Source organism: Melanostigma gelatinosum, assembly GCF_949748355.1.
Source record: "Melanostigma gelatinosum genome assembly, chromosome: 7".
In the NCBI taxonomy this organism is placed as follows: domain Eukaryota; kingdom Metazoa; phylum Chordata; class Actinopteri; order Perciformes; family Zoarcidae; genus Melanostigma; species Melanostigma gelatinosum.
Genome location: NC_136640.1, coordinates 25,479,207 through 25,502,908, shown reverse-complemented (window position 1 = coordinate 25,502,908; position 23,702 = coordinate 25,479,207). Strand labels below are relative to the sequence as shown.

At 42.5% G+C, this 23,702-nt stretch overlaps 1 protein-coding gene across 2 annotated transcripts in view; it reads right to left on the bottom strand.

The window, feature by feature from the left end:
• Nucleotides 1-22,009, bottom strand: part of myo18ab (myosin XVIIIA b) — a 155,784-nt gene extending 133,775 nt beyond the window's left edge. For both annotated transcript variants that reach the window (XM_079272197.1, XM_079272199.1), the window contains exon 1: nucleotides 20,943-22,009. In XM_079272197.1, coding sequence (XP_079128323.1) covers nucleotides 20,943-21,965 — 1,023 coding nt within the window. In that variant the 5' untranslated portion in view covers nucleotides 21,966-22,009. The remainder of the gene's footprint in view (nucleotides 1-20,942) is intronic.
• Between the last annotated feature and the right edge of the window lie 1,693 nt (nucleotides 22,010-23,702).

The window sequence follows — 23,702 nt, the reverse complement described above, 5'->3', positions numbered from 1 at the left end:
TGGGTCCGGGTCAAATTGAGCTGCAAACATCTCACTATAAGCTTTAAAAATACTTATCCAAAAGGTGGAGAGTTTCGGGCATAGCCAGAACATGTGCAACAAGTCTGCTGGCTGGCCTTTACATCGAGGACATAACGGATCAGATTTAGGGTACATTTTTGCCAATCTAGCATTAGTGTAATGAGCCCTGTGTACCACTTTTAGCTGCATTAAGTTGTGTTTAGCGGATGGAGATGATGTATAGATCAAGTCTAAAATAGAGTCCCATTTGTTATAACCACTCCAAGATCTGAGTCCCAGGCCATTCTTAAATTTTCCAAGGAGTGTGGGTTGATATTGTTAATGAGCTCGTAAATTTGGGATATCAATCCTCTACTGTTCGGGTTCAGATCTAGGAGGTTGTCAACATGAGATTTCATGGGCTTGTTCGGAAATGAGTCAAACGTGTTTCGTACGAAGCTCCTGATCTGCAAGTAGCGGAAAAAGTTGTTCCTTGGTAGATCATAGATTTGTGATAATTGGGAGAATGAAGCAAACGTGGCTTCTATGTATAAATGATGGATTGATCTGATCCCTTTATCAAACCATAGAGTAAATGCGTTATCTGTACAGGAGGGAATAAACATATGATTAAATTTGATGAGGGAGCAGGTGGAGGCTCCTTGCAGCCCAAAATGTCTCCGACACTGAGCCCATATTCTTATTGTGTGATTTACTATTATGTTTGTACTCAAGTTATTGCTAAGAAGAGGCAGGGCTGCACAGACCACTGAGCCGAGGTGGTGCCGGCAGGAGGAAAATTCTATTTGTACCCAGTCCGCCTTTCCCACAGTTGGCCTGTCTTCAAACCAGTGAAGTAGCTTCTGGATATTGCATGCCCAATAGTAAAAGAGAAAATTGGGTAAAGCTAAGCCTCCTGCGCGCTTTGGTCATTGGAGTTGAGTCCGACTAGCTAATCCGACTAGGTTTGGTCCCCCATATGAAAGAAATTATATCTTTATCAAGATTTTTGAATCAGGATAGGAATATTTTGAAAGAGATATAAAAATTTGGGTAATACTATCATTTTAATTAGGTTAACACGACCCACTACTGATAATGGTAACGAGGCCCAGCGAGTCATATCCTGTTTGCATTTATTCAACAGGGTAATATAGTAATTTTAAAAGGAGAATGAAAGGAGTGCGTGACCTCAATCCCCAAGTACCTAATGCCATCCCGGGCCACCTTAAAGGGGAAAAGGCTGGAAGGGAGTGCCTCTGCTTCAGAGTTTAGAGGGAAAAGTTCACTCTTTTGCAAATTTAGCTTATATCCTGATATTTTCCCAAACCGATTCAGGATATCTAGAATATAGGGAAGCGATAGAGATGGGTCAGAGACATACAGCAGCAAATCATCCGCGTAAAGAGAAACCTTCAGTTCTAAATCACCCCGAGGTATACCCTTAAAGTCCTTAATTTTTGGAGGGCAGCAAATAAGTATTTCCACTCAACCCGGTCAAAGGCCTTCTCTGCATCAAGAGAAACCACTACCTCTGGGCACGTTAAGGGGGCTGAATGGACAACATTGAATAGTTTTCGTAAATTTGAGTGGGAGTGTCGGCCTTGGATGAATCCTGTTTGATCAGGTGAGACAATATCTGGGATCACACTCTCCAGGCGTTTAGCCAAGACCTTAGACAGCACTTTAAAATCCACATTAAGTAGGGAGATAGGGCGATAAGATGAGCAGAATATTGGGTCTTTATCCTTCTTAGCCAGTAGGGATATAGAAGCCTGTCTCAGAGTTATAGGAAGAATGCCTAAGGATAGTGCTTCTTTAAACATTGCTTTAAGAGTTGGTGCCAGCTGATTGGAGAACTTTTTATAAAATTCCGTCGTAAACCCGTCCGGGCCTGGTGACTTGTTGTTCTGCATAGATTGTAGGGCGATGATGATTTCAGCAACTGAGATATCTCCACCTAAATTGGTGTTTTGTTCCTCTGATACGGTAGGGATAGTCAATTGGCGGGCTTGCATAGCCAGTAGTCTACTAGATTTATCTCCAAATTCATACACATTATGTATGGATTTTAAGATTAGACGTGTTGCCTCATCAGTAGATAGAAGATTAAATTCAGTTTGGAGTCTTAACCGTTCCTTATAAAGATCTGTAGTCGGGGAATGAGCATATTTAGAGTCCACATCCAGGATCTGTTGGGAAATTTTGGTCAGTTGGAGTTTTTCTGTTTCTTGATGGTAGAGGAATAGGCTATGATTTGCCCGCGGAGGTATGCTTTAAGAGTTTCCCATAATGTAGCTTGCGAGATCTCTGGGGAGGAGTTAGTCTCTAGAAAGAATTGTATTTGGGCTGAAATAAACTTCACAAAATTGTCATCTGTAAGTAAGAGAGGGTTGAGTCTCTAAATTCTGTTTGGGGGTGGGCGGTTTGGGAGGTCTAAATCAAATCGAATGGCACTGTGATCCGATATGACAATACTTATTATACGAGCAGGACTTAACCTTAGGCAGCAGTCTATTATCAAGTAAGAAATAGTCTATGCGGGTATAGTTATGATGCACATTTGAGAAAAAAAGAGTAAGCTCTGGTGTTGGGAAACTTAAACCTCCAAATATCTGAAAGGCCGCACTTATGCATGAAATTGTTCACAACTCCAGCCGACTTGGAAAGGTTCTGAGGTTTCTGGGATGACCAATCCAAGGTGACATCCAGCACAAGATTAAAATCACCTCCTATTATAAGCAATCCATTGTCAAGCTTAGGTATTACAAGAAATAGCTTCTCAAAAAAATGACTGTCGTCGCAGTTAGGGGCATACACGTTTATCAAAATCACAGGATTAGCCCAGAGTTGTCCAGTAACAATAACATATCTCCCGTTTGGGTCGCTAATAATCTCTTCGGGATGAAAAGAGGTGTTTTTATGAATCAATATGGCTGTCCCTCTGGCCTTTGCATTAAATCTGGAATGGAACACCTAGCCAACCCAATTTCGCTTGAGACCAGCAACGTTGGTGTTACAAAGGTGGGTTACTTGTAGGAATGCTATGTCTATTGTCAATTGTTGTAGATGAGACATGACTCTTTGTCTCTTAACTAGGTTATTGACTCCTTTTACATTCCAGGATATGAACTTGGTTGGGATGTTAGTCACCTTACTGGACCAACTGCTCATAGTCGTTTAAGAAGAGGGATATAGCAACAGAGCGCTGAAGGGAGGGCAGGGGGGGGAACAAAGAACAAAACAAAACAAGAGAAAGAAAAAATAAATAAAATACATTAAGAATAAAAGGCTCCATTCCTGTGTACCTAGACCTGTTAACCCTATCCGTTGTACTATTACAAACTGTGTGCATATCACTATCATGCACTTTAAACTCTGTCTTTAAGAATGATTATAAAGGCAAAAACAAAGAGGATTTTAACCTTAATTCTTTTAAAGCGTCTACGGAGCAGTACATTGAAAGCCATTTTCTAAACATTGACCAACACAACAAACAGCCGTTCTGTATATCCAGGAGTTAGAATTTAACAAGAGGAGATGAGATACCCATTTAAGTAATTAGTAACAAAAACAATAAGAACAAGTAGCATTAACTATGACTATGTTAAACCAGCATTATGTGAGCACGATCAAGTTAGTAAAATACTGTTCATGAGGTTTACTATTTATACAACGTGTCATCTTAGCCAGCAAAAATATTCACTCACCGGCAATGTTCCCTCTAAGCTGCGCGCTTGAGCAATCGCGCACTGCTCGCACATTCTCAGCGCACAAGAAAATCTATGCAGCGCATAAAATAAAATTCAACATAAACGTATTAATTAATATCTAATATTAGTCCTAATCTTATCTAATCAATTAAACCAATAATAATAATAATAATAATAATTTTGTTTTCTGTACTATTTTGCAACGTAACTCAGTGAGTGACAGGTGTCCAGCCAATGATACGATTCGGTTCACTTACGCTACGCAGCCAATCATAGCATTGACACTATTGCCCTGCCCATTCGCGCCGTGCAGGTTAGCTAGCTAACAACAGTGCGGCGGAGTTACGAGACGCAAATGCTAACCCCTTATCATGGCGAAACGAACGGGCAGCGACACATCCACTCACCAAGCCATTGGAAAAAAGAAATGTGGTTCTTTTAAGATGGAATGGCTGTCGGAGTATGTTCAAATAGAAGAACAAGCGGTGAAACTGGGTGAGATTTTTCTTTTTCGAGTGAGAAGGGTCTACTCTGCAAAACATGCAGCGAAGCAGACGAAGCCATCAACCTGGACAAAGTGTACAACCATTGGAGAAGTGAGAAGTACAGACGTGAAAAATAAGGTAAAATTTAAGTCAGATTTGTGCATATTCTAGTGACATTTATTAAGATTTTTTACTTATGGATATTAATCATTAAATTATGTTACTACTAGATACTTTATGGGTAGTATAAATGATAATAAAAAACTGAGTAATTACATATTTTACAGACGGAGTTACAGGAATTTACACTGTATCACAAGCTACAGCACACGTCATTGTGCAAAATGTGAATGTTTTAATGTGAACAAAATGTTACGTCTGAAAGGTGTATATGTATCATTTCTTCCAGAACAGGACCCTCACACAGGCCAAAGCAGGACTCTTCCCATGGCCAAGCAGGACTCTCACATAAAACATACTACACATCTCATGAACAACAAGATTTTTGTCTTTTTCCTGTAAAGTTTGTCAAATCACTTATATTAAAAGTAAACTAGTGAAAATTGCTGCTGTAATTTGATTCTTTTAATAAGCCATGTAACTTGCTATGATCCAAGGTTTTGAACAGGTGTGATACTGGTGTGTGGCCACAGCGTGCACATCTGATGTTGCTCACAGTGGTCCTCAGTGTGCTCAGGGAGCTTGTGTGTATGCCCAGACACATGAAAAATTAGAGGGAACATTGCTCACCGGTTAGCCCAACCAACATAAGCTACTAAAAGGTAATGTCTCCACAGTCATTGTTATGGTTGCCACGGGGCCTCATACTGCCGGTTGACTGTTCTCCAGGAAGGCGGACGCTTCACTCGTAGTATTAAACTCGTGCCTGGTTCCATCGACGATCACTCGGTGCTTAGCCGGGAAGATCAGGCTGAATTGGTACCCTGCTTTCCTCAGTGCGGATTTGACAGGGGAAAAAGTAGCTCTCTTTTTAGCCACTTCAGCGCTGTAGTCGGTGTAAATATGAATTCCTGCGCCCGTGTAGGACAGGGGACCTTTCTCTCGTGCCAGCTGCATTATATGCTGCTTCGTCTGGAAATGATGAATGCAGGCTATGAAGGGACGAGGCGCGCCGTCCGGTCTCCTCTGGATGGCCACCCTGTGCGCTCTGTCCACGGCTAAACCACGGGGAAAAGCATCAGCGCCGAATAATTCTCCTATGAAGGATTCAATGAAGGAAGTTGGGCGGGTGCCCTCCACTCTCTCAGGTATGCCCGTAATACGGATATTGCACCTCCGTGATCGGTTCTCGAGGTCGTCGACCTTAAACTTCAGTAGCTCATTCTCCTTCATAAAGCTGCCGACCATGGTCTCCAGTGTAGTTGTTCTCCCCTGAAAGTCTTTCATTGACGTCTCAATGGCTTGAATTGTCTGGTCGTGTCTGGTAATAGTGGCGTGGTTGGCTGAAATTTGTGCCGTAGATTATTCGCTCCTCCATACCGGCCAGTAGTTTCTGCATGTCAGCGAGGGACAGCGCTGGGTTATTGCCATGTGTGGTGTCGCCGCTAGCTAGGTCTGATGCTAGGCTGCCATCATGTCTTTCCTCGCTCTCGGGTTTTTTTACCTCCTCTGGCTGTTTTGGGTTTGCCCATGCTGAACTGAATACAGCGTACACCGTAGCAGGAATAGATTTTAGAAGCTGGTTCTCCAAGCTTCAGGTGGGTAATTATTAAAGCAAATGCCAAATAAATGTAAAATAGTGACAGAGCCCTTCCGACGAGCTGCCTACTCAGTCATTCGCTAAACCGGAAGTCCACTCATTTATATCTTGAATCAGCAATTGGCTAAACTGCTTCATAGACCCGCCTCTTTTGGGCCAAAACGATTTTGCCCCCCTAGCTGCGCGTTCTGAGACGCGTTGTGCACACAGGCGGAGAGCACGAGCAGGAAAAGCATATTGATGGCCGAAGAGCAAAACCTCCTATCTGAAAAATGCCTGGATCATTTTGCAGATAGGATCTTTGCAATCTTTCCATCATTTGGTGCAAGTTGGAAGAGGTTCTACAAAATTATGCTCTAAATTAAGTTTCAATTGACAATTTGTATAATTTAATATTATTTGCTTTTTTTTTGTGTGGCTCAAGGTGGGGCCATGCCCCATTGCCCTCTATTGACCAGCCGCCACTGCTAGAGACACTGAGTACATATGTCCTCTGAGCCCTGACCAGGCCTCAGATCTCACCACAATGTATGTCTAAGGAAACACACATTTCATCCTCTTATAGTCAGAGAACGGATATCCAAATCCAGACATGTGTATTTGCTGAACATTGTAATTGTTAAATGTTCAGCAAATACACAACATGTTTGGGTTCAATGGACATGAGTAAAGCTCAGACGAAGATAAAAACATATAGTGTCTGCTACTTAAGCAAATAAATAACATTGCATTAATTAACTCCAACATTATTTTCAGAAGCCCGGGAGGACCAAATGCTTCCATGCAGGATGTGACTTATTCTACTGAGGCTTCTTGTTTATCAACCTCCTTGATTCAATTTGGATTTAACATGATTTGATTCAACGTTATTTAATGACAGTGTTTGTCTTGAAGCATTTTAATAAAACATAATTTTACTTAAACAGCCAGAAGAGCGCACGTACACACACACGTTCACTTGTTTGACTAGTCATCTACTGCTCATCTGTTTAGCCCAGTGCCTCATCCTCTTCATTTAACAACACCCCCTCTTACCGTGGCAGCCGTGGTTAATCCCTGAGGATTAGCTCCCAGCAGGACAGCCGGCTCAGCCACAGTGTCAAATCTGGTAGGAGACCCTAATCTGGCTACTTGGCTCAAAGAGGCTATGAGAGACCAAGAGAGACGCGAATAAGTAGGAAAGACGCGTCATGTTAACCTTCTTGTTTAGTAAATCAGGAGCATCAGGCACACATAATCCTTTGATGGGCAACACAGAGCGATGTCTGACTAATCAGTATCACTCACAGTGTCACCAATCACAGAGAAGACTAACCTACAGCACTGATGAAGATGCAAAACAACTGATACCACCCACTGATAGTAGAAGCTTTCTGGCCAGTGGAGTCGGGCTATTCAATCTCCATCATCCAAGCAGCTAGTGATGGTCAAATGTGTTGTCAAGCAAGTAAGCATGTATCATTGGCTTCATCTACTGTGTCGAGGGACGCACCAGCAAAACAGACCTTATTGAGCCGATCAGGTATTGGCCAAACATCGCTGATCCACATGAAACAGTTATCTGTTTGTGTTAAATACATCTAGACATATTTGAATATTTTGAGAAATGTAACAAGTTTATAAAATTAGGTTTCAAGAATGGTTGGCAGTATTCTCTGCTCTGGAATGTTGGGGGCGTGTCCGCTGAAGGCTCTGAAACCTCGCCCAATCAGGGGTGAGGGTTGATTACATACGTACAGGTACAGTATATACACCATGTTGGCCCTCTCACTGCTGCACGCTACTTTTAGAGAATGTTAATGTCAACTAGAGACTTCCAGATTAGCCCTATGCTAATTTAAATGGGGATAAAACAAATCAATCATGCAGCTCCTCTATCATTTCAAAATGTTATCAGATCGAATTGATCAGATTCTGCAGGTGAAATGAGTTGTTTGGCGGGGTTTGTGACACCCAATACATTTTATCCACTGTTTAACAGCTGCAACAGTAGGCCGATATAGGCTACGGTTCAACTGGAACACGCAGCTCTCATGCGCACCCTGAATGACAAAATGACAAGCAGACGAGACGGACAGGACTGGACAATCGGTACAAACTTGACAGTCCACCAAGATGTGTCCTGCTAGCAAACTGTAGGCTGTGGTAAGTACGTGTTGTGACCCACTGATGCTATGTGCTCCAGTTTGCATTCAGTGTTAGGGGAGCGGTTATACTAAGGATGGAGAGAAGGAGCCACGACTTCAGGCTTGTCGGAAGAATCCTTACCACAAAAATGGTGAAATACTGTTTGTCTAACTCCACAATTAAGTAAGGACAGAGTTCAGTCTTTTCACGTTTTTATGAACGTACAGTATGTACAACTGTACTTTTTATGTATATGACAGCCAACTTGAACTTGTATGTACGTATGTATATTCACACTTGATACAGCTGGCATGAATGAAAGTTGAAAATGTAGGGTGGAAAACCACCGTGAGAGGAAATAACTGAATGAAACATATATCAGACTGATCTCTCATGAGGACAGTCTCCTCTGAAAGGTGTGAATTGGCTCATTGTCAGTGTTTCCTGCTTTATCAAATGGATCTTATGTACACTGTGCATAGATAGATATGCATTTATTAAAGTGCTTTTAAGAAGGCGAAAACATGTGCATTTAATATCATTTTGTTTATTCAACTTTGTGCTGAGTTTTCCTGTTAATGTCAAGTCATGGAGTTCACCACTTTGGAACCGACTGAAATATCTATATATATATATATATAACAACTCCTGGATGGAGTCCCATGACATCTGCAGAGACACTCATGGTTTCCCGAGGATGAATCCCACTGACTTCATCCTTAAGCGCGAGATATTTAGCTTTTAGATGAAATGTGGTTCAGGCCTTCATGTTCACCTCCGGATGAATTGTGATAACTTTACTGATCTCTTAACTTTTCTTCTGTAGTGCCATCATCAGGTTCTATTCTGTAAAGCTAACGACATTCCCATCAGCCTCAGCTCTACTTTGTGTTTGATGCTAGTTAGCATACTAACCCGCGCTGCTATGCCTACTGTAAGCACCGCCTCACAGAAACAGTATAGAGTTGTAGGATTTCACCTGATCTCTGACCCTCACAGGCCAATGGCGTTAGATTCTTTATATGTTAAACATGTTATTAGTTTTTGCTTTACTGCCTCATGGATGTTGTTATTCATTAGAATAGCAGGACATTTATCAACTCAATCACACACATGAAACTGCACCACAAGCACATCCATTTTTGTGATTTACATTTAGTCGCAGCAGGTAAATTCTTTCAGTTTGCTATTTCAGGCTTGGTGTGCGTGTGTGTTCATGAGAATAGAGATTCGTTGCGTAATATTTTCAGACATCGACTCTGAGGTTCAGCCACTGTCCTGTCTACCATTAGCTACATCTTCCCTTAGCACTGTGTTTCCACAGTGATGCAAGTGTCACTCCTCACATTGTTCTCAACTCGTCCGATGGCATTCCTGTGTCCTGCCTGGTCTGACCTGACTGCTCCATGAACTCTCACACACTGAGGCTGACATGAAACTCACAACACACGAGTATCAAAACCAATCCTGCTCATCTACTATGCAAACAGCTGCATCGATGCAGGTTCTGCTGGAAACCCCATCTGACTGATGGACTTTAAAGCACTTTCTCTAGCAGATACAAACCTGTCATTTCTATTTTCAGATACTCAAGTCAGAGAACATTGGGAGGTTTGTTAACAAGAATCAGGCTGTGTATGATCAGGGGTATTAGCTCTTTCACACACAAACACCATGCATTCATGTGTGGTATGACTCATTCTAACCAGTCTGCTGGTTACACAGTCTACATTCCTGTTTGGTGTCATTCACACAAGCCTTAGGTTTGTAAGCTAGACATCACTGAAGGAATATACTGCACCATGCTTTCTATCCTTAGAATCTCTTTCACACACTTCATTAAGCGCAGACTGAATGTTTCAAGACATTAAATATGACTTGTTGTGGTCATGAACTAGACTGATGCCCTTTGTATTCGGTCTTGGCTGAAACTGAACAGGGACTGGACTTGGGGTTGATTTGTGATTAGTTAAAAAGAGTCCACAGTGTTGGACTAAGACGTCGACATTCAAATTGTAGATGGTGACCAAAGACACTCAGACAAGACATCCATTTATTCTGGAATGAGTCTTGAACATGAGATCACAAAGGGCTTATTACACAGATCTCACTGCTGTTTCCTTCTTCCTTTCCTGTCTCAGACTGCATGTAGAAAAAAAAGGATCAACATAGGATAGTGTTAATCCTAGAGACACGAGTAAAGGGCGACATTGTGTTTGACTGAGAGGCTTACAAATACTGCAAGGTGGTCAACTAGAGCTGCACCCGAGAAATGATTTGGGCAAGTACAGAACCAATTGTAATCAAGGCAATCCAACTCTTGTGGAATCTGTGACATCACCAAACAAGTCCTGGTTTGCTGAAGAGCTGCCCAAACGTTTCCTATGATCTAGTAACATTTGGACATTAATGCTGTACTAAGGCCTGACTGAACATGGCCTTAAAAGATGACATGCTTTATATTGGGCCCAAGACTTTAACCACATGGGTGAAAAACAACTCATGAATAATGCAGACCCTGCTTTACATAGTCACATTACTTTTTTAACGTAGACATGAGGAGAAGTTTTAGAAACAATGTTTTTTATTAAATACATTCACAGACATCAAGTTCCTGCTTCTACCCTCAGCACCAGAACCTCATTCCACTTCCTCCAGAAGAAAAGCCCAGGGGAAAGGGTCAGGAAGTGGCCTATTTGTTCCAACGCAGATTCCACAGATGCCAGAGTGAGTCCTAAAGGGAGAGGCCTGCTTCCCGTTGCTTCCAGTCAGCCTGTTAAGACAAGTGAAGATGGCTTCTTGCTACTTTAACCTCCAGTCTCTCTCTCACGCTCCAGGCTCCCTTCTCCTTTCAGGCTTCTCCAATCTGGATTCCTGCTGCCAGTTTCAGATAGTTTGGGGCTAAAGTCTACAAGGCTTACAAGTTAAGTTTGTTTAACTACTTCCACACTGAATATTATCTCAATTAACATACTTGTTATGGGTGCAGTACAAAGCTAAGCCAGCTTCCTGAGCAGTAAGCCAAACCTTAATCATCAACCATAACCATATAAGGCCAATGCCTAACCTTAATCATTAACCTTAACCGTACAAGGTTAATGCCTAACCTCAACCATACAAGGTTAATGCCTAACCTCAACCATACAAGGTTAATGCCTAACCTTAACCATCAACCTTAACCATACAAGGTTAATACCTAACCTCAACCATACAAGGTGAATGCCTAACCTTGACTATCTTGCAAGAGTTTTGCAACTTGTGCGTTACCTTCTAGCAGTGGTGTATAAAGTACCCAAAGGCCATACTTGAGTAAAAGTAAAGATACCTTACTGGAAAACTACTCCAGTAAAAGTAAAAAGTCACCAATTAGAATACTACTTGAGTAAAAGTCTTAAAGTATCTGATATTTATTGTACTTAAGTATCAAAAGTAATTTTCTGATATTAAATGTACTTAAGTATTGAAAGTAAAAGTACAAGTAAATGCTGTTACCGGTAATAAAAAAGCAAAGGGTCAGAATTTTGAGAATTATGAAGTTTATTCTTTTAAGTGCTGTGGCACGATGACCAAGGACATGGAGCTGTGTTGACAATAATTGGGTTGGCTGTGATCCATTCACGAGCAACAATGTTCAACATAATATATTGTACATAAGTATACTTTTGCATCTACTATGAACTTATCATCGTAATTCTCCGAAAAGCAATATGACACTATGAAGGAGTTGTAACAGTGCGTTTATAAGTATGCTCATTCCGAGGTTCTTAACCTTTTTGACCTCGGGGCCCAACTTTTCAAGTACAAAGTGTCCCGGGGCCCACTCTGACTATATGCATCAAAAGTGTCAGACAACCTGTAGGTCATACAGAAACAGAGCAGTGGACCTTTGGAGTCAGTAAAAATTGAAGATTTTTGTGCGCATAAAACAAAAAAGTATCTTTCAGTATAAATAACTGATTGTGGCTGTATCTGTACAGGTAAAGGACAGTATAGGGCTGTAACTACACTATCAGTGAAAAACTGCCTCAAATTTGAAGAAGATTGGACAAAGTATGACCATTCTACAGTGTTTCTTCCATGAAGAGATCCAGGCGGAGCTCTAAAAGGACATTTGGAGACCCAAATGGACACATGGTAACCACATGATATTCTGACACACTAAAGGTGTTTCTCCCTTTATATTTTGATATTATATTATTTTCCTTTTATTTTTAGCCTTTGCAAAAACTATATATATATGGTCAAAGACGTGGTGTGTGAGTAGCGGGCTTGCTGTGCGTAATGGCTGCAACTGAGCGCACGACCGAGTATGCGGGTAGCTCATTTACGCAGAGGTTAAACGTTGGTTGACGGCTTATGTAAGAGGAAGATACGGTTTGTACTATAAGTACTAGCATTTTCTGAAGCCACTAGCTCCATGGTAACATCCGCTAGCACGTTGTCGGGTCTGTAATGTGTCTTTTTCCGTCGAAATGCTGCAAGATACGACTTGCAGCGGTTATGGCGACTTTAGACAGTGTGTGTTTGGGCTCCGTTTGTGAAAAATCCATAAGAAATGAAAGAAAATCTATGTTTTCTTTGCAAAGATGAGGATTTTGGGCATGCTGGGATATCAAACACGGCCATGTTTTGTGACGTAGTTTGCAAGCCGTAGGAACGGAAGGGGAGGGGATTGAGGATGCCGCCGTCATCGCGGAGTTGAACAGGCAAAACCCTTGTCAAATAAATGAGATGATACAATGTGACGATCACAAAGACATTTATGATCATGTGTATGTAAACCTGCATACACAACAAGAAGCCCAACAGGCTTTCCCACGAGCGTTGGATGTTTCGTCGCCAGGTGTCGCTTTATTTTTGAAGGCTTCAGTGCTTCGTTTGATAGCATTAGCCCACATTCCACACACTGAGCACTCGGCTCTGCCTCGTTGCCTCCGTTCACAAAGCCGTACTTAAGAAAGTCAGGATTGTACTTGTGCACACATTTAGACTTTTGTCCACTGTCGTCTTCATTTTTTATTTTTAAAAACGTATCCATAACTTTTGCTACAGGCTAGCGGCTAGCTGAGTGTCTTCTTCTGCTTATTGCAGCTTGTTAAACAACTGACTGACGCATTACCGCCACCAGGTGGTGGGAAGCTATATTGTAACTGAGCGTCTCATGGATAACAGTGATATCTCTGGTGTCTTCAATTGACAACCTATGCGGCCCACAGGTGCAAAACTGAAAGTTTTTTGCGGCCCTCTAGGTGGCGCTCGCGGACCAATTGTGGGCCGCGGCCCCATGGTTAAGAATCACTGGACTAGAAGGATGTAGATCACTGGACTACTAGGATGTAGAGGGCAAATGCATAATATTGTGTTCAGCAAAAAATATCCACTTGATGCATCAGGTCAGTGTTTAGAGAAAGGACACCTGCCTTGTAAACTCCTATGGGCCTGATTTGAACACAATAGACAAAGGTTTTGCTCAAGCTGAATCTGCAATTGGGCGACTGCTACCATCATAACTCATCATGACTCAAATATTAAAACATGACCAATACTAAAGCAGCACCGAAAGTAACAACCCAGTCATTACATGAAACTGAAAAATGTCCTGTCCTAGTCCTGCGATGCTAAATAGCCTTTCACAGGCCGCTGAGGCAGGTCGTTCAGCTTCACAGACAGCTTGCGCACAGCTGGGAAGGATTTCCCTAATGCTGACACTGATGCTGCGCTCTCGCGGCTCCTGTCAATCCTATGGTGTGGTGGCTAGCTATTGCTAACATTAGTCAACTAGTGCTGCACAACTGTCAACACTTCCTCAGCTCAGTAACTCGCTAGCGATCCACTGGTGTTGGTCTTCGTCACCACCGTCGTTTGTTGCGGGAGTAGCAGGTGCTTCCATCATGAAATCAGTCATCGTAGAGTTCTACTGATGTAGTCGCCCGCTAGCTATAGCATGTAGCATCCTGGGCATCACTGGGAATCAAAACACCGCAGCTTTGAGAGCACTTGTTTGCAATTGCGCATTAACGTGATTAACCAATGATTTAACTTGCTGCTAGGACCACTGATTCACCAAACCTGCTTTCTTGCAGTCAGTGTTCCAACACAGTCCCCGACGCTGCTCTCATGATTAATTTTGTTTCTAAAAATACGATTTCATTTTGTAGCGAGTAATGAAGATTTCAGGGGAAATGTATCGGAGTGAAAGTATCAGTTTTCTTTGCAAAATGTAGTGAAGTAGAAGTCAACAGAAATATAAGTAGTCAAGTAAAGTACAGATATCCAAAAAAACAACTTAAGTACAGTAACGAAGTATTTGTACTTCGTTACTGTATACCACTGCCTTCTAGACACAACCCTGACCTTTCCATGTCCAGCAAGTTTACTAACTTGAGCATATTATGCATTAGTCCATCACTTGAATCCGATTACATCCTGGTAAATCCTAGTGTGTCATCTGAATTCTCCATAAATGTCCATAAGTCCTTATGATTGAGTGGTTTAGGATGCACAATATATGGCCCCAACTTTCTCAGGCCAATCCAACCGCAAACCTCTGTCACATGTCATCAGCCCCTATCTTTCTCCCTGTGTTTGCTGGCTCACCATACTGTTAAACAGGTAGAAGTACTGTGAAGCAAAATCGTTAAAAAGTAAAAGTAGTGCTGCGAGCCAGAAAACTTTTTCCAACAGATGTTTTAAACCAAAGGAATTAGTTTGAACCATTCACTGCAAGCTAATCTAGTTGTATCGTAGCTAACGTTATTGGCAAAATGTTACCTTCCATATCCAACAGTATTGGGGAGAGTATCTATTATATAACTGACAAATTATGCACTTAAAAGTTCTACTCCTGCAACAATCAGAACACTAACACTTTGAAAATGGGAATGAAAGTTGAGTAATTGGTTTGAGCACAGAAAGCAGAGAAGTTTGAGAGGGTCTGAATAAAAGTGGAAGCACGTTAAGTCACAATTGCTTCCTGAATGAGTCGAAACAACAATGACTGTGCCAAAGTTAACAGGCACTGTTGAGGCTCCACTATGGTGGACAGCAGAGATGCTGATTGAGAAAGAGTGTGGGAGGAAAACATGGCTGTGCTTTGAAGTGTCTGCTCCTTCTACCAACTGTTACTGCAAAGACCCCAACAGCATTAGATTTCAAATATAACGTATCGGCTACATACATATGGACCAATCAATAAAGCGTCAACTGCTACAATATATTAATAAAAGACATACAGTATCATTTCCTACAAATGACCTATAGAATTCTGCGTGGTTGTTTTTCTGGCTCTCTGCTCTCTGTTTTATGTCTCTGCATTAAACATTAATCAAATACAAATGAAATTAAAATGAATCAACCTGCCTCTAGACAGGGTCGGTGTAAAGGCAACCGCAAATAGCAGAATCTGCTCCAAAACACAGGATAACATCAGGAATAGGAATATGAGCCAGATAAGAGGAGCTAATACCCTTTTTCCCCACTGAATCAGCATGCATGTGCACTTTAGACAACCGGCTAAATGTAGGCGATCGATTCCTTTCTTATTGGAGTATGCCGGAGCCGGTGCCGTAGCCTCTGTTTTATTTCTCTCTGTCAAACTCTCAAGCCAGAGTTGGTGATTGCTCGAACAAGTTTGAATGATCAGCGAGGTAAAATTACTGTGGTCTGAATAGAGTCTGGTGGCTTTGAGGAAATAAAATGTATTAATTGTCCAAATCCCAGATGATTGTATTTATTGTATATACACTTCAACACACCTCTCACAGCATCGCAGAAGATGGAATGTTTCCATCAGCGCTGTCTGGAGCTGGAGGCGATAAATAGCCGTGACTACAGAGTGCTGATTGTAATCCTTCACAATAAAGACAAAGCCTCATGTTAGCTCTGTTTTTGTCCAGTGAGTGAAGCAGCTGCCTCCTACAGAGGAAAGCCTGGCTGGTTTGCGTGCAATAGGACAGGAACAGGGACCAAACGCTGGAGGCAGCAGACTGAAGTGAAGCTACCGACCTCTGTCTGCATCTACAGCGCTCAATGCTGCACATGAGCTTTTACTGGAGCAACCCAATGACCTGCACCAGGACCTCAGTAGTACAGCTTCTCAGCATAAGGTCACCTGTGGAGCACTGCCACACCGCCGCACAGTCATATAGAATGAAGACCCCACTAGAACTACGCTCTTATTGGTTGTATCTTTATTATGGTGTTGTATTTAATAAATGATGTAATTTATCATTTAAATATATATCAATGATATATTTTATAAAAGTTGATTTGAAAAAAAGTTGATAAGAATCAGTTGTCCCATCTAGTGTGCACCAGGCCATGAGTGAAAATGTCTCTTCCTCTCCTTTTTGTTAGAACATCCTTGTCATAGAATAGCTGCATCCTCTCACTCTGCTTCCATATCTTCATTAAGTCTTACTGTGTTCACGTCTGTTCTCCTGGCACCATGCTGAATGACTTCAGCTGTTAAACTGGGAACAGCCAGAATTCTGCTTTGTCAAACCAATGCCTTCTAGTTTTAGAGGATTATTCTAGTATATTACAATGTGTTGGTTATTATTTACATCATTTCCTATTAGTTATGATACCATTGCTCCACTCAAAGCTCTTTATCCCTCCATGTCATCATTTACCCATTCATACACTGATGACAGCTACCATGCAAGGTGCAACCTGCCCATCAGGACTAACTAACATTTACACACTGTAGGCACAGCTATGGGAGCAATTTGGGGTTAAATGTCTTGCTCAAGGACACATCGACATGGAGTAGCGGAGCCGGGGATCGAACCGGCGATCCACTGATTGAAGGACGACCCTGCTCTACCACTGAGCCACAGTACGTCCTGACACCTGATGTCAATGTGAAGACCTTGGGCTCCGAGAAATCAAGACGATCAAGAAAACAATCAGCCCAATAAAAGATTGTGAAAACTAAACTGGCTGCAGGCATCGTTATCATTGCTGATACACATCCGTCTGTAATATCTGTACTGAAATTCAAGTATATTGAAACATTTCAAACGATACCCAGCCCTGTTCATTACGAGGTTCTCATGAATATAATAACATGTAGGAAAGCTGGCAGCTGCTGCTGGCCGACACGGTGTGCCTTTTAAACCCTTTGTCGGGATTGAATGACGGCCCTTCTGTGGGCTCTCTTTTATTCAAACCAGCAGTGAAGCTGCTGATATCCATTAGAGTGGACAAAGAGACACAGACAGGCCCGCTGTTTAACACACTTACAAATCAGCTGCAGAGAAGTTAGAGGAAGGGAAAAGTGTGTGTGTTACACCCAACACTACCAATACACTTAAACAAAGCAGCCTCCGGTGTGCACTTCCTGTTTGCTCCATGGAAGTCATTATAGCAGCTCCTCACATAACCAAAGTAGGCCCAAGTCTGTTGTCTGAGAGACACACAGCCAGTGCCTCCTGTATGGAGAAGGAAAACGTGGGCTACATAGCGCCACACAGCGGGTGAATTCAATTGTGGTGAGACGGGGGACCAGAGTCCCTTTCAGTCCGACATGGTCACAAGGACCCTTGATCCAGAGCCAGTGGAGGCAAACAAACAAAGCCCTCTGATGAGGATACTAAGCTACAGTCAATGCAACAAAGGTCATGACTTTAAGACCGGTAAAATACCGTCAAAAAGATAGGTTCCTTAATCCATTGATCAATCAGGACATGGTTGAAACATTTCCAGTTTTCCAGAGGCCACTGTGACAAATGACTTGTTTAGTCCAACCAGCAGTCCAAAACCCAAAGATGGTCTACAATGATATAAAGCAGAGGAAAGCTAAAGGAAAGGAATCCTCACTTTCATTTTCATGAATCAACTTATCATTTCAGCACTTCTCTTTATGATTTATTTACTAGTTTTCTGTGCACATTAGATGACAATATATGATAACAGGTTACATGAAACAGCTGTAGCAACAACCCAGGTTGCAGCCAGGCAGCAACCTCCAGTTTTGCCGAATGAAGCCAATGTGGAAGTGTTTTAAAGCTGCATGCTCTCTAGTGTCCACCGGGGGCAACTCCTCTGATTGTATAGAAGTCTATGAGAAAATGACTACTTCTCTCTTGATTTATTCCCTCAGTAAACATTGTAAACATGAGTTTATGGTCTCAATCTCTAGTTTCAAGACTTCTTCAATACAGCATGATGTTCATTTAGTACATTATGGTCCATTTAGAGTCACACAGACCATGAAGCAGCAGATGCTTTAGGGCGGGGCTACTGTCTTTGAGAGGTGGCCGACACTACCAGCGCCATATATGGTCACTTTCGTTCACTGGTTGCAGAAAGCCAAGATGGCCACGGCCGTAATCCAAGATGGTGACGGCCAAATCACCGAACCTGAGGCTTCCAAACAGCAGTCCACAAACCAATGGGTGACGTCACCATGACTCCATCCATTTTTCATGTACAGTCTATGGGTACAGAGGATGACAATCTCATACTGATTTACTATTTTTTGCATTTTATTCACTCATCATTTCCAATCGCTTACACTTGAAAATGATAATTAGGCTGGTCTGACTCATTTATTTCATGACAGACTAGTCCCAAACGGTTTGGGCTGATATAAAACAGTAGAGCCATTTACAATCATGAAATGCTGATTTTTATATATTTGGTAAGTACTCTCAATATTAACACCTGTATTGATGTAGTAAATCAAAGTATAGTCACAGCTTTTAGTTTACAGCCTAAAAAACATGTTTCAGTGTGCAGTTACCCTTTAATAAAGAGCTACCGGCTTCACAGGAACACTGCGGTTCTTTCATTTCATTGTCAGGTGATGTGGAGGTTCCCTTTTACACTGTGATCTGTAGCTCGCATGAAGGACAGAGATCACCCCATACACTAATTCATCTCATTTATAAAATTATTAAAAAAAACAGTCAAACATGTCATGTCACGTATGGTCCACTTTAGCGCACCAGTGCAGCATTGTGTTTGAAGAGACAATGCTAGTAAAATAAAAAAGTACTGTTAGCCAGCATTAAATGGGGTTGTGGGCTCCTATTGATTGCTTTGATCCTTTATTCATATTTATTATCAACATTTGCTGGCAAAACAAGCTAGCGAGCAAGTCAACTTTAGCAACTGAACCAAACATGCTGACTAATTTAACATCGTTCCAAGTCGTTTAAAACAAGTTGGGAAGAAAGCAGCGTTATGTAATGTCATCCAACCTGCATGGGCTCCCATGTGACGTAACATGGAAGTGTGTTCACAGAGTGTCCACTACATAGCTGAGAGTAGGCTGGTCCACCAGCTGCCTTTGGAGCGTTAATGTGATCCAGAACAGACTCGGATCTTTCGGATGGCAATGTCATCCTTTCTATGGAGCTCTGATTGAGAGCCTGGTAGTTCATTCTCAGCTAAAGGGTTATATCACAAGACTTTCCATGTGTTTTCATTGACAACTGGTCAAATGTTTTACAGGACGGGTGGGAACCCTGTGCTGAAATGAGCTTCAAAATGTGACTCTTGTAACCAATAAAAAAAGAAAGAAAATAAAAGGCATTGCTAATGTTTGCAGGGAAACCTGGACTCTCACACATCCTGATCAGACACTTAGATATGTCTGAGAAACAGCATACAATTACTGTAAGAAGAAGTACATCCAGTACAAGCACAGAATCAGAACACAATCACCCTGAGCATCTGGGATATCACAGTGCTCTACTTTCTGCCTGTTGAGAAGCATTTCTGACACAGGGCAAAGGAAAAATGAACGCATTATTGTATGTTTGGAGGAGTTGCGACGCTGTTGAAAGACTCTGTTTCATTATTGTTTCTGTTGTGGTTAGACAGCCACAGTCAGCTCAGACATCAACATGAGGAGCCAATCAATTTGTCTATACCTTAAAATCCAGCTAAAAATCACATCTAGTCATCTTTTTGGTAAAACTGATCTCGGTTTGATTGACAGGCTGCCAGAGTGCCGGTGTTCCACCAAAGGGGCCGAGAGGCCAAGTAAAGAAACGTACTATAGTGTTCATATCAAAGGCAGACAGCGTGTTGATGGTAGTGGTACTGAGGAGTTCTAGCCTGCAAACTGAGATTAGCAAGCTACAGTGCAGGACAAGACTTGTGTTCATGTGTGTAAGTCAGTGAGATAAGACGGAGACTTCAGCAGGAAGGACAATGTGCTCGTTGCTCGGAGTCTGTGTCTCTTGTGTAGAGTAGCAGCAGCCGTCTGGTTCAGTGTGACCGTCTGCTCTGCCTGTGACACAACACTGATTTGATTGGCTGTATCAAAATAAGGTCTCCATCTACGTACAGGTGGGGCTAACGGTATTCCATCAAGATTTGGCAAAACTAGTGGGTGCAATCATGAAACTCAAATCTATAAAGGACACGTGATGTACAGAGAATATGTGTACGCTGTAGCAAATGCAATCGTATTTCAGATGGACTTCCAAGGGTAAAATGTTATTCTTGAAAATAAATAATTCAAGAAATTACAGTAATGTCACAAAATGCATCATGTCAGCGAGAAAAGCACAATTTTAACAAGTGTTTTTATAAAGCCAAAGCAGTCATACGACCAGGGTATTCTTTCAGAATACAAGGCACAACTATTTCGCAGGACACCTTGACTTTACCGTCATCCTCCCACATCGTGATCAGACACCGAGATAGGACGTCTCACAAACAGCTCGTCAATAAGCCAGAGGCCAAACACTGCTTCCCTGAGAATCAGGCACATTGCTGCGTTTCTGCTGCAGCTAATCAGCCTGTGGAAAAACGTTTCTGAAACTAGACACTTGAAAAACCGGGAGAAAACATTGAAAGATCTTAGATTGTAAGACATCGAAATAGAGGGCAGCAGAGGCCTTTATCTGTTGGAACATAGAAAGTGGACGAGCTGCTTACATGTCTGGCCTCCCTGCGCAGCCCCTCGGTGTTCCTCAGCCAGCGGCGGCTCAGCTCGCTCAGCTCCAGGATGGGCTGCACCTTCAGCCTCACCGTGTCTCCTGACTGACGGATCATCTCCACGATCTCGTCACGGCTCTTGTTCTCCACATTCCGCCCGTTAATCTCCACCAGCCTGTCGCCCGGCACCAGCCCCAGCGCCAGGTCCTTGGTGCCGGCACCGGGCTCGGCAAAGTGGACCACCCGCCTGTACACTCCTCCATCAGGACTGCGGTCCAGCATAGTGGTGCGACGCAAAGAGAATCCAAAGTCCCCGGTGTTGCGGCGTTGGAGCTCCAGCTCGCGTATTTCTGGGACAGTCGGTGCGACAACAGCCGGTAGCTGCAGTTGTGCGGGGAAGGTCTTGTCCACCACTTCAGGGATGCAGACTTGTTTGGTGGCTGGTGCTACTTCAGGCTGCTGCTTCAGGCTGTGCTTGCGGAGCATGTTGAAGACTTTGCTCTCCACTTGCGGGGACGGGGCAGCAGAGTTCTGGCCTGAAGGAGTGGAGCCCTCTGATGGGCTCTCCTCTTTACTCCTCTGGGAAAAGGAGAAGCGTTTCATCATTTGACCCACCTGGGAGGAGTTCGTCTTGGCAACTGAACCAAATTGAGCCACGCGATCACGTACTGAGCTGCGATGTCCATCCTGTCCTCCTCCACCCTCACCCTTCAGGTCATCGGTGGAGCTGGCAGCGCTAAGCTGGTCATCCAGAACCATGCTGCTTCGGTTGCTCAAGCCGTCCGATTCAATATCAGTGAGGGTGAGCTCGTTGCTGCTGGCCACTTTGATGGGAATGGGGTTGGAGATCTCCAGTTTAGTCTTGGACTCACGCTTGGCCTCCCTCTTCAGGTTGAAGAAGCCACGGCGCATGCTCATCTCTTCCAGGCTGCGCAGCTCCGCTGGAGACATCCTCTCCTTTTTATCTTTCTTCTCCTTCCTACTCCCATCCCTCTCCTTATCCTTTTTCATCAGGTTAAACATGATGACCAACACTGAGTTTCTGTCCACCACAGCTCTATAATCCCTTCAGACGGCGGTCCAGTTCACAGGAGCTTTTGTTGTGACCACCAGGGACGAATCCCCTGGGGAAAGAGACAGGGAGGGCACATTGTGTCAAACTTCAAAAAACTAAAAGTGAAGTGGAAGAGAATGTCTCTGATTTTCATGTGAAGCTGGACACAGCTGACAAATATAATCATACACCTTCATATTATTGATTTTACACATTTTTTGATTATTAACAATGCTAAAATACTTAATATACACTCAGCTGAAAAGGATTTATTTTCTCTTGACTGTAATGATATCTTAAGTAATATATATATATATAAATAATCAGATAATGAGATTATTTTTTGATTAATCTAGTGAGCTAAAGATCTCGCAGATAGACACATTTCTTTAAATGTATGCAAAAAAGCTCAAATATTACCATAAGAAGTTCTGCTCATTGGTTTGCAACAGTCTGGCCTAATATACTCAGACAACAAAGAATAACGAGCATCAAATAAACATCATATTCTCCAACAGTAGACAAGTTTATATTGTCCCATAGTATAAATCGTTCTATAACCCAACCCGATATGAAGCAACAAAAAAAGAAAACTTTCTATTACAGCATCTCAAAAGAGAGCATTTCCACAGGTTTTCTTCTTTTTTAAATAATTCTATACAATATGTTTGGATTTTGGATGTTGTTTCAGTCAAAAAAAACAATGTAAAGGACATCCATCGGCTCTTTCTTCCCTGTTTATATTCAAATATATAACTCATAACTTAAAACCAGTGACATCGGTGAGCTCCATCACTGAAGACCTCCAGCATCATGACAGAGGCCCATTGGAGGAGCTTGGTTGGACCAAAACACAATCCTGGCCTCATCTTTAACCAGGTCTCTCCTACCCTCCAAACTTAGGAACTCTTCCTGCCACAAGCAGACAGCCTGGTTCTCATTAGCTGCTGAGTGACACACAGAGACTCCTCTGGATCCCAAACAAACATCCTCCTACTCTAATTATGGCACAGGCTGTTGGGCATGGCTCTCTATTAGTAGGGCCACTCTGTACTCCCAGCTAGAAGGGGTCACAGTTCAACTTTAGCACTGCAAACTCAACACAGAGGTCATAACGTACTAAAAGCACAGTGCTCTGGTAGATGAACGATACGACTCAGTGCCTCAAAATAAAGAACATGGTGGTGCCCAGCGGGTTATCAACTAGCCAATCTGCCAGAACACCAAAAAGTTTCTTTAAAGCTCATTTTGAGTGACTCTCTGGTCTTTAAGTGATGGCAGGGCCACCGTGAATGGACAGCTCTGGTATGAACATTAGCGTCACGTTCTGTCTGTAATAACCACATTAGAAAAGCTAAGGGTCTCCACAGTGCCTCCTGTTTTAAGCGCTCTTCTCTTTATCTACTTGACCGCTGAGGTTCAAACGATGCTAACAGCTGGCTCACACACCAACGAACAAAGAGCAACATCCACTAGCCCCACTCCGTATTCAATGTGAAGTAAGGGCACAAAAAGCATGACAGCGCTAAAATAGGTGTAGCTTTTCGGCTACATTAGCTAGCTGAGCTACCGTTTCGTTTGTGGAGGTAACGTTACCTAATTACACATATTTTTTATTCCACCTCAAACAAAAAAAGCTCCCAAAACACAATCCAATAGTAATACATTAAGCTGTTGTTGAACTTTTCAGTGAGCAGTCTTGTTAG